The sequence below is a fragment of the Silurus meridionalis genome, chromosome 6 (assembly GCF_014805685.1).
Source record: "Silurus meridionalis isolate SWU-2019-XX chromosome 6, ASM1480568v1, whole genome shotgun sequence".
NCBI lineage: Eukaryota > Metazoa > Chordata > Actinopteri > Siluriformes > Siluridae > Silurus > Silurus meridionalis.
In genome coordinates, this window is record NC_060889.1 from 19,022,716 (window position 1) to 19,039,008 (window position 16,293).

At 38.5% G+C, this 16,293-nt stretch overlaps 1 protein-coding gene across 3 annotated transcripts in view; it reads left to right on the plus strand.

Moving 5' to 3' along the window:
• Positions 1-16,293, plus strand: part of sema4f (sema domain, immunoglobulin domain (Ig), transmembrane domain (TM) and short cytoplasmic domain, (semaphorin) 4F) — a 51,416-nt gene that overhangs the window by 31,062 nt on the left and 4,061 nt on the right. For all 3 annotated transcript variants that reach the window (XM_046851568.1, XM_046851569.1, XM_046851570.1), the window contains 7 exons: positions 11,363-11,517; positions 12,656-12,715; positions 13,824-13,922; positions 14,293-14,404; positions 14,680-14,799; positions 15,820-15,974; positions 16,112-16,293. In XM_046851568.1, the coding sequence (XP_046707524.1) occupies positions 11,363-11,517; positions 12,656-12,715; positions 13,824-13,922; positions 14,293-14,404; positions 14,680-14,799; positions 15,820-15,974; positions 16,112-16,293 (883 nt within the window). The remainder of the gene's footprint in view (positions 1-11,362; positions 11,518-12,655; positions 12,716-13,823; positions 13,923-14,292; positions 14,405-14,679; positions 14,800-15,819; positions 15,975-16,111) is intronic.

The following is a 16,293-nucleotide window of genomic DNA, read 5'->3' on the forward strand; positions in this document are numbered from 1 at the left end:
GACGAACAATATGGTTTATTACTTAAAATCTATTAAAACGGTGAGTCGAATATTTAAAGGTTTGTATTTAAATAGATTTGAGAGAACTTGGAGAATATCTGCTCTTCTTATTTATATACTTTTTTTTTTTACGTCTAATCGTTTGCTATGAAGATAGTTCATATATAACATCTATCAATAAGGAAGGACTTTATTTGTAATGTGGTTTTGTCTTAAATTATCCACTATTGTTCAACCAGCTTGTGAATTTTCTCTCAAATAAGTATACATGGGTTCAGGGCAGTGCACGTTGTCTCTAGCTTTTCCTGTTGAGATGGGACAGATGAAAGCTGTAGGCTGAGCTTCTTGCCGTAATCCTCTTGGGCACTGGAGAATTTAGGGCAAGTGTGATTAGTGATGGCCCTCACACTTATCGCATCCACAAACCCACAGTGCATCCTGAAAACATCGACAGGGTCAAGATGAGGAAAAGGAAATCCAGGCACATTGAAAAGCAGAGCAGAAGTAGCCCCAGAACAACCCCCCTCCTCCTCCTCCCAAAAAGACACTCCTTAATTTGTCTGCTGTCGCACACTCGCTCGCTCTGCCTTCACCCGTGCCCTCGCCATTGCTCCCACTGAGTCTAAAGCCTGCTAATCCAGACTCCCTAGAGGAGACGCTAACTGCCCCGACTAGCGGCAAATACAAAGGGGGCTCACACAGTGTCTGAGCGCTGTGCTTTTGAAGTCTCCAGAGCTGAGCTGAGGCTACACGGGCCTAGCGTATAGTTCGGAGTGATTGGTGTGGCTTTGAGTGTTTTATAGGTGTAGTGATTGAAGGAATGCTAATATGGTATTTGAAATGTCTCCCTCACAGATGGTGGCAGATAACAGTAGGGGTTTAGAGACAGGAACAAGAGCTTTCTGTGTGAATGTCTGTGTGTGTGTGTGTGTGTGTGTGTGTGTGTGTGTGTGTGTGTGTGTGTGTGAGAGAGAGAGAGAGAGAGAGAGAGAGAGAGAGAGAGAGAGAGAGAGAAAGAAAGAAAGAAAGAGAGAGAGAATTGGCCATTTGATGATCAGGTGTTTGAATCATATTAGAGGGTGTTTGGCTCTTAAAATGGCAGTTCAGCCAGATTACTGGTGTTCTTCTGAAAGACCATTAATATATAACTACAGTTCAAATGTCTTCCTGCTCAAATAACTGTAATCTACAGGTATCAATCTGAGCAATCAGTTCCTGGAGCGGAGCAGCGAATAACCTGATTGCTTCAAACCACTTTCTCTTTTTAAATGTTAACCAGTGAAAGAAATGGCGTGTTGCCTGTGACAGTGAGAAAGAAACTTTTTTTCATTTTTTGTCATTTTTATTATAACGAACATTAGATTGGTCAGATATATCGGTTAGGCATTGTGGTAGTTTATCATTTTTAAAAGGCTCAGCTTTTTGCTAGTTGAGAATCAGGAAAGTCAGCGTTTGTGCAAAAGCAGCCTTTCAGGCATAGCAAAGACCATAAAATCCTGAATCTAGATGCTGAAGTTTTTAGTATGCCCCAAAGCGAATCTGATCAAATGATTCCCTCCACCACAGAAGTCCAGGCTTAGTATGAAGTGTGTAAAGTCTCTAGAGGTTCACTGACAGACTGACATGCAGTCTTCCAAAATCCAGCCAGCTTACAGGTGAATAGTGATTGATTGAGGCAGGCAGAAATTGTGTTCCCAGAACCCTGTGCTGAAATATTATGACCCTTTTTCCGTGGGTTTTTTAAAGGAAATATTGCCTCAAATCTATCTTAAGTGCAGTGTAAATAATAATATTTTCTTGTATGATTTTCACTAAGCTTTGGAAGCTGAGAATATTTCCCGACACTTTGGGTAGTCTGTTAAAAAGCTTATACATAATAGCACCTGAAAGAAACTGATGAAAAATGCCTTTTGAAATGCTATTTTGGTCTTATTAATAGTGTTAGATTGCTATTTGTAGTAGAAAGTCTGCTTCATGATTCAGCCAGACAGCTGTAAATGAATAGCACAAGTATCAGTACCTTTTCGCTTCCTGCATTTTATATCCGTGACTCGTACACTATCCTCATCAAATTATTAACTCGTGTGTTTGTTTACTACAAACTACAAAGGATTCGAAAAGTGCACTGATTTCTATCAGTTGTAACTGTCGCTCTAATGGGGACGTAGGAAGCAGGCTCTTGAATGTTTTATTTTATTTTGATGGCGTTCAGGCAATAGTCTTGCCCCTCTAAGAGATCCCAATTAAAAGAGTGATGACCTTAAGGATTAGGTCGTTCTAGCATAATTTATTAGTATAATCTTGTCATTTTAAGAGTAGAATCTTATTTGTATGTTAAAATATTCATTGTTCAAAAGACGAGTAATGAGAGAAAATGAGGACTTGATTAGAGGAATCGAATATACATTACTATATCACAGACACACCGGAACTACATGCCTAAGTGGGTGAACATAGAGACATGAGATAAGGGCTGGATAACATGCTTTGTGTGCGAGATGTTAACAGCTTTATATGTCATGCTGCACTGTATTGTGCTCCTCATGATTGATGACACGCCAGCTGCTAAGGAACATCCTGTTGGGGTGTGTGTGTGTGTGTGTGTGTGTGTACAGTAGCAGCAGTATATATAGTAGGAAAAGAAACGGACAGTATACAGAAAAGCAAAGGATGATTGCTTTTATGTTGTAGAATTCTGTTCGTTTTGGATTTACTCTTTAGGTTAATGAACACCTTTTAGCCCTAATGTGAGTTGATTTCGCTTTGACAAAACACACAGCCACACACACAAGACAGAAGACACTTCAGGATGTATAGGAGATGGGTATATCAGCTCCTCAAATCTGTTAAGAGTAGTAAAGGGTTTTGGGGGGGGTTGTTGGGTTAATTCAAAAGGAATAAAGGGTTAACGCCTGCAGGAAACACCCCTGTCTGCACAACAGAGATACAGAGCTCCCTAATGAGGTGCATATTGTTGTCCAGTTTGTGTTGCATTGTCTAGGTGACGTACTTGTGTGCCAAATGAATCAGCCCAAGTCATTATTTAATCAGTGTGCTCCTCCTCTGTGCTTATAAAGCCATCAGATGTGTTTCTTCTCCTCAAAGGTGCGGCTGTAGTTCAACAAGCTATAGATCGGGTTATCTAAACCTGTGACACAGAACAGTTTTACTTCTCAATTTCAGTTAAAAGCTTTAACGGTCATTTAATCTTGTGACTGACCAGCTGGCCGAACAAGCCCTGCTGCCTTATTACTGCACTGTATACTGCACAGAAGTAGACAAATTATTTGCTTGCTGTCTCCGTCTAATTTTTGAGCCTCCCCTACCTAGACTTGAATAAGACTACTGGGCTAGGTTTAGCTATGTGTAAGGAAAGCCATGTTTATACAGGTGAGAGAAAACCACAGTTTATATACTGTCTGTAATGCAACTCAATAGAAAGTCGAGAAAGAACAAAGAAAGTACAACTCTGACCATCCTGACTCATACACTGTTTTGCTGGGATATCAACCTCTTTGTTCTGTCGTTTGTTGCTTCTTGCTCTTTGACCCCAACAGATATATTTTTACACACACACACACACACACACACACACACACACACACACACACACACACACACAGGTTAATCTGTAGCACCCACCCCACCCTGTGATCGTAGACTGACCGGCTGGCTCAGAGAGTGATGGGTTTCCTTGTAAGTAGCTTGTTGTTTTTATAGCCACACTACAAGACCTGCTGTCAGCACAGGTTATCACAGAAACAACACAGCATTGAAGTGTGTGTGCAGGTACGCTGACAAGTCTAATTGTAGACTCTTTATTTCTGTCTTTATGCCTGTGTGTTCGGGTGGGATCGGAGTGATAAATGTAGAAATCCAACAAAAGTTAAACAGAGTTGCAAGATAACTGCTAATGGGTAATAGATTATTTCAGACAAACAGATTTGATAATATGCATCATCTAAATGCTTAATATATACCGTAATTTCCAGACTATAAAGCGCACCCATATATAAGGCGCACCCACTGAATTTAAAAAGATTTTTATTTTGAACATAAATAACATTAGTCTACACTGAAACTAATGAACTTTACACAGGCTTTAACGAAAGACAGTGTCTGTTACACGGTGTAACGGGTGAAATATGTTGTGGCTCCTTTAAGAGCAGAGCGGCATTTTGGGATTAGCCTGACGCCGCATTTTTCCGCTATTACTGCATGTGTGCACGACCGAGGAATATGTCCTTATTATTTTCTGATGCTTATTTCTAAGTTTCTTTGACTAACCCGTAACGCTGTTGCCAAGAAAATTAAAAAAGCACGAGTTTTGGAAACCTGTCTATGCTTATATGATTTCTGATTCAGTGGGAGCACATCTGATTTAATATAAAGAGTTTCATTGGTTCACCTGAACCCGTTCCGCAATTTCATTGGTCTAATGTTATGGGTCTCAGTTTTTTGGCTTGAAGTTTGTGAAACCGGGAAAAACCCAGGAAAAATCCATAAATTAGCCGCTGTTTAAGCCGCTGGGTTCAAAACGTGGGAAAAAAGTAGCGGCTTATAGTCCAAAAATACGGTACGTTTGGGTAAAAAGCAATATGCAGTTGTATCTACTGAAGGTCTAGCAGACGTTAAGCGATTTTTTGCTGAGACTGATCAGGCAGGCAATTGGGTCAATGAGGGCTCATGATTTAATGCACCAGCAGCAATCAAAACTTATATTCATTTTATATAATTGTATCAATTGATGTTAGAGTAAAAAAAAAAAAACCTGCATTTCTTGTTAGTATATTAACCATGCAGCCCTCAATCAACAGAAACAAAGACAGAAAGATCCCAATTGTGGTTTGAACTTTCCAATTCTGTAAAAAAAAAAAAGAGTTTGAGAACTCTTATGGAGTGTAATACTGACAGAAAGATGGAAAAGTATGTGATGGCAGCAGACTGTGAAGGGAGGAGGTCGAGCAGCGGCCATCACACTCACTATCCATCTTGACATTTCTGCCATGGTCTCTTCCATGGATGACAGGTAATATACCTCACACACCTTCTGCAGCCTGTTCGTGTGTGTTATATGTGAGCAGAGAGACTCATTACTTCTTAACACTCATTTGTTAAGAGTTTATATTTATGATCATCACAGGTTAATGACATGGTAATGGAGATTGATGGATGTAACTGTGTTTAAAATGCTAATGGGACAGTTTGTTTATACTCGCTCCTCTTAGGTGTCCATGTTTTGGGGTTTTAAAATGTCTGCACCTCCATTTTTCTTTTTTTTTCTTTTTTTTATTTCAGGACCGCTTAAATGCCTGAGAGGTCGATATGATGTAATTGAGTTCAGTCTAACACTTCTGAAGTCTGTCGCTCTGGAATTGTCAAAGAACTAATTCCATTCTGCCGGTGAGGAATATGAATCCTCCCATGAATCCTCTTCAAGAGCCTCTTGATACCTTTATCAACGAATAGAGCATGTCTGAGCGCCGTGCCTACACTCGACATCGCATTTATTCCTCTGTTCCTTTGCCAGACTTTGATCTTGTTTTCCACCTCATATACACTTGTTACATTTCTCCATTCTTTCTTCCCCTATGCTTCTTCTATTCAGCCTTACTCAGCAGCATCCCTCGTCTCTATGGTAACCACAAGCCTATTGTGTGCCTTCTGCATTCATTTTTTTTTATATTTCAGAAATAAGCGGCATATCCATTCATATAGGTCTCTAGAGTTAATGCATTATTTATCTTCTAGGGCTGTGAGTAAAATGACAACAAAAAACTGAGCAGCTTTTCACTGTACAATTGTGTGTGTGTGTGTGGTGCTGATCTGATTGCTGATTACTGAATACTGATCTTATCATGAAGTTTAATTGGATTGTGAGTAATTCGTAGCAGCAGGAGGTTCTCAGTAAACCGTCGTGAGAGATGTTATGTTGTAGAGACACATGTCACTGTAGCTAAATAACTGTTTGATATCTTATTAGCAGTGATCGTGCCGATGATGGCATTGCTCCTATCCGTTCTCACAATGTTGAGTAACACCTGAGATGAATATGAAATAGTCTGTATATTTTGCTTCCAAATCCACTATTTTTTTTTTTTATTTATTACTTTTTCTGTTTTATGTATTTATATTTTCCAGTCATGTTTGTATAATTATATTGAGTTTTACAACTCTGTCACATTTAGAGCATCTTTTGGAAATGAAAAGAGCCTAAAATTGAATTGCTGACATAATGATATACTATTAATAAATAACCCAATAACATGCTACCATGACTATTATTCCCACACACTCTGTGACTGACAGGTTTTTACGTTCGGGGTGCATTATTCATAAATGTTGTACTCTTCCTTTTTCTAATATCAGCTCCCTGTGCAGTCCCTGCGCAGTCGGAGTCAATCAGAAAGCATTTATACAGCACACTCAACTTGCTGTGGGGCTTTATGTAGCAGCAGGCGTGTGGGGGTAGGGTGCATTTTGTAGAGGCACAGGGAAGAAGATGGCATCAGTATGAGATTCTGACACGATGGGAAGGAAGAAAAAGCAACATACTGGGAAGACGTCTGGCAAAATCAAAGAGATGATTATTACTTATTATAGGTTGTAGCGCTGTATGATAGAAGACGGGAGCAGGAAACAAGTAGAATGAGGAAAAAAAAAAGCTAAAACACCACCGCTGTTTATTGCTGTACCCTAAAGTATGTTTACATGTCCCATTTTCTCTCTCTCTCTCTCTCTCTCTCTCTCTCTCTCTCTCTCTCTCGCCTTTTCTGTCTGTCTTGCTTGTTTTTCATTCATGATTAATGGAGTGCAACTGGATAAATGATTAATGAGCAGAGTGGTGTAGGATTTGGCTGTGTTTCCTCCATGGCAGGCCAGCACTCAGGCTTAGCACTCCAGTGTCATCTCTCTGTTCTGCTGCCATCACGGACCCCTGCTCCGGACTAAGCATGTGTGTGTGTGCGCGTGTGTGTTTGCTGGAAACTGAGAGAGTTTTGGCGCTATTTGTTACCGTGCACCACCTGCTGAGTATCTCCGTGTTCTAATAAGGCTAGAAAAAAAATGTGCTCTTCCTGCTCCTGTGTACACACTCAAACAATATTTGTGTCTCTCCATCACACCATAAGACTAATAGATTGACACAAGGAGGAAATGGTATACTCATGTAAACTAGAGGGGCAGATGGTGTAGCTCAAAGAACCTAACATCATATTACCACACACATTCCTAGGGGGACAGAAAAAATGTTCAGCGCAAGGGCATTTCTGAGAATCTTGCTCCAGGGACAGGGTTGATATCTATCTTTCCCCGTCTGTACCTCAATCTCAGTCCTGGGATGATATTTACATACAGGAACTCTGAGGATTTGGATTTGGACTGTAGTTAATGTCAACAGTCTGCAACAGATGAGGATGAGTTCCCTCTTGAGTCTGGTTCCTCTCAAGGTTTCTTCCTTATGCCATCTTAGGGAGTTGTTCCCCCACCGCAGTCGCCACCGGCTCCCTTATCAGGGACAAACGTACTTATAAAAACATCTTATTCATTCGTTATCACCGCATTATCTGTCCATTGTTAAAAGTGCTATACAAATAAAATTGAATTGAATTATTTCAGGGGTGGGAGAGGGGAAAATGGGTGAGCGTGTGGGTCCATTTGGCAAGCTTTTAGGGGACAGATGGAGAGAAGCGAAAAAAAAGTAAAGTCAGAGAACGCAATCAGGAATTGAAATTTTTAATAGAAAGATCTTCCAATGTGTCATTGTATTCCAATGCTTGGATTGATGTTCAAAGTAGGTTTTTTTACGGCACAGCTCAAATGGATCATTTACTTTAATTTGGTCCGCGAATCATTTCTCTCTCTTCACTCAGTCAGAATAATGGGACGTCTTTGTGCATTTCTTTTTTTTCTCCCCTCTGATAGAAATTGTACAAAGCCTACAGCATACAAATGCACGTTTCTTTGGGAAATGTCTTTATTGTAAAATGAAAGGTTCTCCTGCTGGTGATATGTATTTGAAAAAAACGTAAAAATACGAACCAACAGTGTTTTTAACCCTTCTATTTGTAAGGTGTGTGTTTACCACAGATTAAAAATTCAATGTGTATTCCATATATACACATTTTAAAAAGCTTTCTTAAACCTTATAGGTCTAAAGGCACTTTAGTGTAAAGACGATTATTGAATTAAATGATCAAGTTCAAATGTTTTGTATAACATGAATGCAAAACTCACTTTATTGGGTTTAAAAAGGTACAAGGGGATAAAAAGGCAGATTGGTGATGGATTAGATTATTGGAGGGATGTCTTACACATTGCTCTTCAGTGACCAAACGCTTCATTTAAACAGCAATAAAATGACGACAGGAGATTATTTTATCTTACTAACCTGAATGTTTGCATTATACCAATATTTAACTGTGAATGATCTAGTCATTCTTTATTTAATAAAATGTTGATATTGTCATTTGTGAATACAACGCAATGCTTCACACCTATAACTGCCATCATAATGGCTCTTTTATAAATTCTGCAGTACCCCGCTACATTAAATGAGTTTTTTCCACCTGAAAATGTAGCATGTAGTAAAGGAGGATAGAAATTCATAGGAAGTAGAAAAAAATCTCTTTTTTCACACACTTAAAATATCAGATGACTGCTTGAACATTTGATGGGGGGAAATAAAGCAGGTAATATACCTTGTAATTATTTTCATAGAAGATCCTGGAAATCCCTGACCTGGCTGATCTGGGCAGTTATTAAAATCAGAGTAGCACCTGCACAATAGAAAATTACCCCAGGACTTTATGATTAGAACTGTTTTAGTGAAGTTTTACCCCTCAGGTAAGTAGATAGTAATCTATAAAACAATTATAAGTAAGTAAAAAGCTACTTTCTTAACAGTTTGTTTGCCAAACCTTAATGTCATGAAATTAAAATGAAGAATTTTTTGCATTTTGCAAAAATATCACAAATGTTTGCACCAGAAACAGTTAGCATTATCTACGTTTTCTATTATCTAAGTGCTGAGCTTTTTTTTTTCTGAGGCAGGTTTTTTTCCAGGGAAAAACATGTTACGGTAGCAATGTATGCAGATGATACAGGTTGTGGAAAAATTAGTATTTGTTTTTTTTAAACCTGAAGCCCAACACCCTTCCCTGGAAAACCCCAACTCATGTAATTGTGTTATTATACAATCAGGATGCACATAATGTAGGGTTTAATTTTTATGGATTCGGAGAGAGCTGTGTCTATATAAGATTTAGTCATCACTGGTGGCAAATATTGACATTGAATATGTTGTCATAAGCTTGTGTATGTATTAGTCACTTGTACGAAGTAGAGATGTTTATGGCTGAGCGAGCATGCACTCATGACCTGTACAGCAATAGGAGGATCACATTTATTTAATTACATCTTTGATTAATTGTGAGTATGTGTGGTAAATAATAAAGTACAATGGAATATGTTGTGACAAGTACATGTTAAGGGGGACACACCTACATTATTAGTGGCATAGAGGTGTACAATCTACATAGATGCAATGTTTTTTTTTTTTTTGCCAGAGAGACTAACCCGAACCTGTGTTCATCACAGTGTAAAAGGCTGAGCCGTGCAAGTTATAGGGTCAATGCACGCATGGCTGAGCCTCCGTCAGATCAACATCCTCGTGACCCCTGTGAGAGCAAGTTGACCTACACAGTGAGAACATCGAGAAAAAGAAATCCAGCAGTACACTTCTGCATGAAACACACACACCACATATTAAGAGGTGTTAAGTTTAAATTTTGCTAAACAAAAAAGGGGCTTTGTAGTGAAATGATTTGTATATTTCGTTCCTCTCTTTTTTTCGTCATGCTCAGCCCACTAATAAAAAAATGACCCTGATCTCACCTCATACTGGCTGGTATCTTTTCTCATGCTGACTGTATGATAAGTGTGATATTGTGTTTGCTTTTTGAACAAAAAAGCCAGTGAGAGTGAAATGTTCAGCCTTGTGCAGCATTAGTAATTTCCCTGAAGACAGTGGTGTGTGTTTGCAGATATCTGAAGATATTTGCAGACACTTGAGTTGTGGTGTTGACTTTCAGTACTTTCTATAAATAATCATGTGAACCTTTTAATAAAAATACATAAATAAATAAATGTTTTAAAAATCCCAGCCCAACCCACAACATGTAAACTGTACACAAAATCTGATCTACATACTGTATCTAATTGTAAGACTTTTTTTTTTAGGATTTTTTAATCACATATGCCTATTCCAACTTTTTTTGCCCTACGGACCGGTTTAATGTCAGACAATATTTTTATAGACCGGTCTCTAAGGTGTGGCGGACAAATACAACAAAATAAAATGACACGCCCGGCATAAAAACTGGTATTTTCTAAATATAATAAACGGTAATCCACTGTGTTGTTTTTTGTTCATCTTGTCGGCTTAGGGGTTTAAATTTAGCGGTAATGTATTATGTGTTAGCGGCTGGAGCAGTTCCTTTAAGAAGGTAGCGGATGTAGGTAACCATGTGACCGAGGCATCATGACCTGCATCAAGAGTGAGTCATAGACAGATGTGGTATAGTAAATAGTAAATATAGGTATAGGAAATTTTCCAAAATAAAACATCATTCAGAATCAGGTAATAAATATAACGGAAATAATGTAAGTTATGTATTTTTTCTGTGCGGCCCAGTAACAATTGCTCTATATTATCTTGCTTGGGAAAAACTTTTCACTTATCCCTTTTGAGAGGTAGAGCTCACACAGGCAGTGTGTCTGATTGAGAATCTCTCCCTCCCAAGTGGAAATTTAAAAAAAGCCTGCGTACAATAACAAACATGGGAAATGATTAACGTGCATATTATCTAAAATGGGAATAAATAAATGCACTCATGCATTTACATTCTTTTAATTATGAAATGCAGGCCTTCAGAGAAATCTTTGTAAGCACCCAAAAACATTCGAAGGTCAAGTCACTGTTGTGGATCTTTTCTAAATTGATTGAAGTGTTCTGTGTTTTAATGGAAGTACACAGATTAGTAGAGAAGCTTCATTAAGCTGGCCCTGAGCAACTCCACTAAAAATACAGCTCCAATTTAAACCCAGTTAATTATTCACACTCTCAACACTTCCTCTATTCACAATATAAACACTTCTGATACAACTCAACAGAATGCACTAACTCGAGTGTGCAACCATTGTTATTGTGTATGTTTTCTGTTAATGTTATTTCTTGTTGTTGGAATAGCATTAGTCTATAATTTAGTGTTTAAAAATGTTTAGTTGTATAAGGTTGCTGACAGATAGGTATTTTGCCATTCATCCATCTCTCTCTCTCTCTCTCTCTTTCTCTCTCTTTCAGTATTGAGTTCGACGGTGACCAGTGGCCACTGGAAATTCAACGACGTGACTAACATCAGCACTTTTCTATTGGACCCAGATACTGGGATGCTCTACCTGGGGGCACGAGATGCGATCATTGCTGTGGACACTGCCAAAACATTAATGTATCGCAAGGTAATGTTCATTCTGCCTTTTGGATTTTTTTTTTACGAACATAAGGGCAAGGCTGAAATAGCAACTGAGAAACTGTCTACCAGGCAAATAACATGGGAAATTAGGCAAAGATCATTTGCAGAGTAACAAAACTGTTTGTTTGTTTTTTATAAATATACATTACAAGATAATTGAACCATTTTTCCCTATTTGAAGCTGATTGAACTGATCTATTTTTATTTTGGGAGGTGATGAGCAGTTGCAAAAATGATTTCATTCTCAAATGAGAACACCACATTATACATGGTTATGATTCCAAATAGTCATCAGGGCAAGAGTACTGGGAAAAGGAGATTACTAATCTGATGAAGGCAAATTGTTTTTCATTAAAACAAACAACAACAAAAAGAATGGCGCGTGCGCTTGTTTCTACCAGTGACCTCATCACTTCTTTCTGGTCCATTTACCTAACCAAATTACCCCCCACCAACCAACCCCCGATTTCACCCATTATGATGTGAGTGTGTGTGTGCATACACAAGCAAGCATAACCGCATCTATTGGTTTAGTAAAGTCTGGTATCTCTATGGCTCAGCTTGTGCTGAGCTTGTTGCCTTGTGGCAGCATGACTCACTCAGATATCGTGTTCCATTAAATATCATATGGCAGGTATAACAGTTTCATTATAGGGAAGTCACCTCAGAGACTGTTTCTTTGTTTTATGTAAACATGTAGGTAAGTTTTTATTTAAGATGAACACTCAAGATGAAGAGTTGCTTGAATGTTGAGTTTGGCTGCTCAAGTCATGCGTCAGAGCTGCTTTGCAATGTAAATTATTTTTTTCCTTTTTTTTTTTTTTTTTTTCCAGTGGGTTTAAGCTTAAATGATCTGGTTCACATTTATATACATCTCATGCAAACAGCTTTGAGTTCACTTGCTCTTCTCTGTACATTTTCTCCTTAGGTTTTATATCCTAGTGGTTGGACAGTATCATTGATATCATGTATAGATATTGAACCCTCGAGTAAATTAGATTAGCTCTGTGCTTAGGCATTCTCCTGTATGTAGGGAGTTTGTTGCCACATCGGGCCGTCATATCAGAAAATAAGCCTTGTTCAAAACAATAAAAGTAACCTTTTCCGTCTTTCTCCATTTATAGATTATGTGGAATGTTACAGAAGAGAAGAGCAGCTCATGTGTGACGAAAGGAAAGACAGAGGTGAGTAGATGGGTGTGTCTTATTGTGTGTTGGTAAAGTATATGTGGCCCTCAGGAGACTCAATAGGAAGTCGGTTAAAGTGTGATTTACTTATGTATCTACCACATCATGTTTCATACAAAATATAATTCCACTATCAATAAATAAATCTATTTCCAACTTTGTACAAATCGATGGTTTACCTGCTGTTATCAAGAAAACATAATTAATAGGCTGGAGAATATTTTGCTCTCTTTGGAGGTTTTCACATGGGACCGTGTGTGTGTGTCTGTGTGTGTGTGTGTGTGTGTGTGAGAGAGAGAGAGAGAGAGTGAGAGTTAATTAGGCCACTTAGTGGCTGCCGTCTTACCCACCATGCTGTTCCATGGTGATGTTGGGGGGCTGCAGATGACTGACAGTTGGGAAGAGACTCAGAGGGAGGCAATCAAAGGTTGGATAAAGCAAACAAAAGGCATATAAGGCACTAAAAGTGGAGAGAGAGAGCAGTGTTGGGAGTATGTACACATGCTGTTCATTTGAATTACACACGTTCACGTCATTCAAATCACATTAAAATCAGGAACTGCTCCATCCTGATTGGCTTCTCATCTCAAACATGCGTAGTAGTTCATCCTTGTACGATACTAATATCATCCGTACACACTGTGTTTTGTGTTCTTTTCTACACTTTTCTTAAAAGATGATGAATGAAAACTCAGGTTAGTGAGAATGAACAGAAACAGTCTTTCTTTCTGCATCTTCATGAGTATGTACTATTTAATTACACTGACTGTGATGTTCTGCTGTGCTCTGAAGATTGACAACATAGAGTTGAGGTGAACATTGTTAGAAATCGATATGCATTGGATGAAGAAATCTGTTTTAGACAATTAGCATCTTTGCAGAACAAAGTTCAGTGTTCTTATGAATGAAATTACCTGGTTTTGTTATGTCTGGCTTCATAATGTATTCGATGACCAATAATAATAATAAAGAAGAACCGTTTTTAATCCTAATGTAATTGTGTTTTGATTATCTGTATAATAATTAGTACTTAATAAACTGTAATAAAGTTTATTTCCTAATCTCAGTCTCTATTACTCAGTTTGCACTTTGCTGTCCCCATCAGGCTGACTGCAATAATTACATCCGTCTGCTGGAGTTCCTAGGTGATGGCCGCATTTATGCCTGTGGCACATATGCCTTCGACCCCCAGTGTGCCTTTGTGGTAAGTGTATGCGCTCTAGTGTGTTTGCATGTTTGTTCATTTCTCTACCACCCATTCAAACATCATATTATAGACATCACCCTGCATGACAAACACACAAAAGCACACATGGTCAAAGACACATTGATATGACAGAAATACAAACACATTCACAGGCTCATTCATAATTTTCTGCCTGCCACCATGTGATACTAAAGCGTAGTGGCAGATGGAGTGACAAGTTGTATACAAGCTGATTAACATTCTTCTTGCTTGTGACCATTGTTTCATTTCATACTTTTCAGTTATTTATTTGGGTTGCTTAGATGTTTTGAAGCGTTAATAGCAGAAAAAAATATATATATACATTTCTTTGTTATTTCTCATTCAGAATATCTCAAATTTTACGCTGGAAAAATTTGAGGACGGCACGGATAAGATGGAGATTGGAAAAGGGAAATGCCCCTTTGAGCCCAGTCAGCACTATACTGCGGTCATGGCAGGTATGCAGCATGTGTGGGGTGGCACTTACTGCTCAGACGAGTACGAGTATAAAAACACATAGTGTATTATAAACTATACAAATTCAACATAACTGATATTATCTATCTATCTATCTATCTATCTATCTATCTATCTATCTATCTATCTATCTATCTATCTATCTATCTATCTATCTATCTATCTATCTATCTATCTATCTATCTATCTATCTATCTATCTATCTATCTATCTTCCTTCTTACATCTCTCCCCTTCCTTTTCTTCTTCTCTCTCAGGGGGGATTCTGTACACTGCAACGACAAGTAACTTCCTGGGGACTCTTTTTGACATCTCCAGAGCAACAGGCGTTGAGCAAGAGCGCATCCGGACCGAACGGTCCATCAACTGGCTCAGCGGTGAGAGACACAGACAACATGCAATATGCATACAAAAATTCAATAGAAAAACTTTGTGGTTCTGCACACATTGGGAAAACTGCAAGTGACCCGTGGGGGTTGGATGATGAACAACTCTGTAGCACTCGTAGCTGAAGAGACCTTTAGCCATTATGGCCTTGAGCAACCCGTCAGCTGCAACTCTTCCCTCCAGCTCAGCAATAAATGCCGGAAAAGTGCAAAGTGTGCCGAATGTCCTTGTGGATATATAAAACAGAGAAAAGCCTCATACTTGGTGTATAACAGGCTGGTGGTGGTACATAATACCCTGAGATTCTACATTAGAAAAATCTCATCTACTCATTTTACCTGCACAATGAAGAAGGCTGTCTAATAAATATAACAGCTTAAAGTATAGAATAACAAGACGACAGGACAATAAGATAAGATATACCTTCATTTGTCCCACAGTGGGAAAATTTTCAAAGGAAGAAATGTATAAAATGTGGAGACATAATACAAGTATATTGCACTTGTGAGCAGTGTTTGTTTACACAAAAAAACAGATTAATGGTTGGTTATCATATTTATTCATAGATACATAGATCATGCAGCCTAGATTGTTAAGAAAGATACTATAGATGACCATCAATAGGACGTACACTTACTGTATATGTTAAACAAATGATTCACATCATTCATTTTTGTTTATTGTATTATGTGTATTTGAGGAGTGCACCCAAAATGCCAGTGTAGCACAGTCACTAACTGGTGTACAGTTCAGTCTTTACTGGTTCCAATTCAGCCTTTTGTACAGTTACCTGAATAACCATGACACATTTGAAAGTCTAGTGTACAGTCTGCGCCACGTATTTGGCTTCAGACATTTGTAGGACTTATAACTGCTTGATTGAAAGCTTTTCTTTTTAGTTTAGAAACAGTTGTGTGTGTTTGTCTTTAGTTGCTCCAAAATAAAATGTACTGTTTACAGTTTAAACTGTAACCACTGTCCTATAATTCAGTTGTTTTATCTGAGTGCAGATCCCGAGTTTGTCAGCTCAGCCTTTATCCAAGAGGATCAAAACAACAACCCAACAGGCGAAGATGACAAGATCTACTTCTTCTTTACTGAAGTGGCCAAAGAATATGACTTCTACACCAAGGTCAAAGTGCCCAGAGTGGCTCGAGTGTGTAAGGTAGGAGACAGAATCTGTTGTCTTGTTTGTCCTTGCACATTTTTATTTGATTTATTTTTCATTAATATTGCACATGTTTAGAGTTATAATGCACTGATTTGGCCTCCCCTTAAATGTGTGCACGTTTTTTCTCTTAGTCTGACATCGGCGGCATGAAGACCTTACAGAGGCGCTGGACAACGTTCCTTAAGGCTCAGTTGGTGTGTGAGGATCGAGGGAGTGGTCAGCGCTTTAACATTCTGACTGATGTCTTTACCAAACAGCACGAGCCAGGAGACCCCAGCAGCACACACTTCTATGGTATCTTCACCTCGCAGTG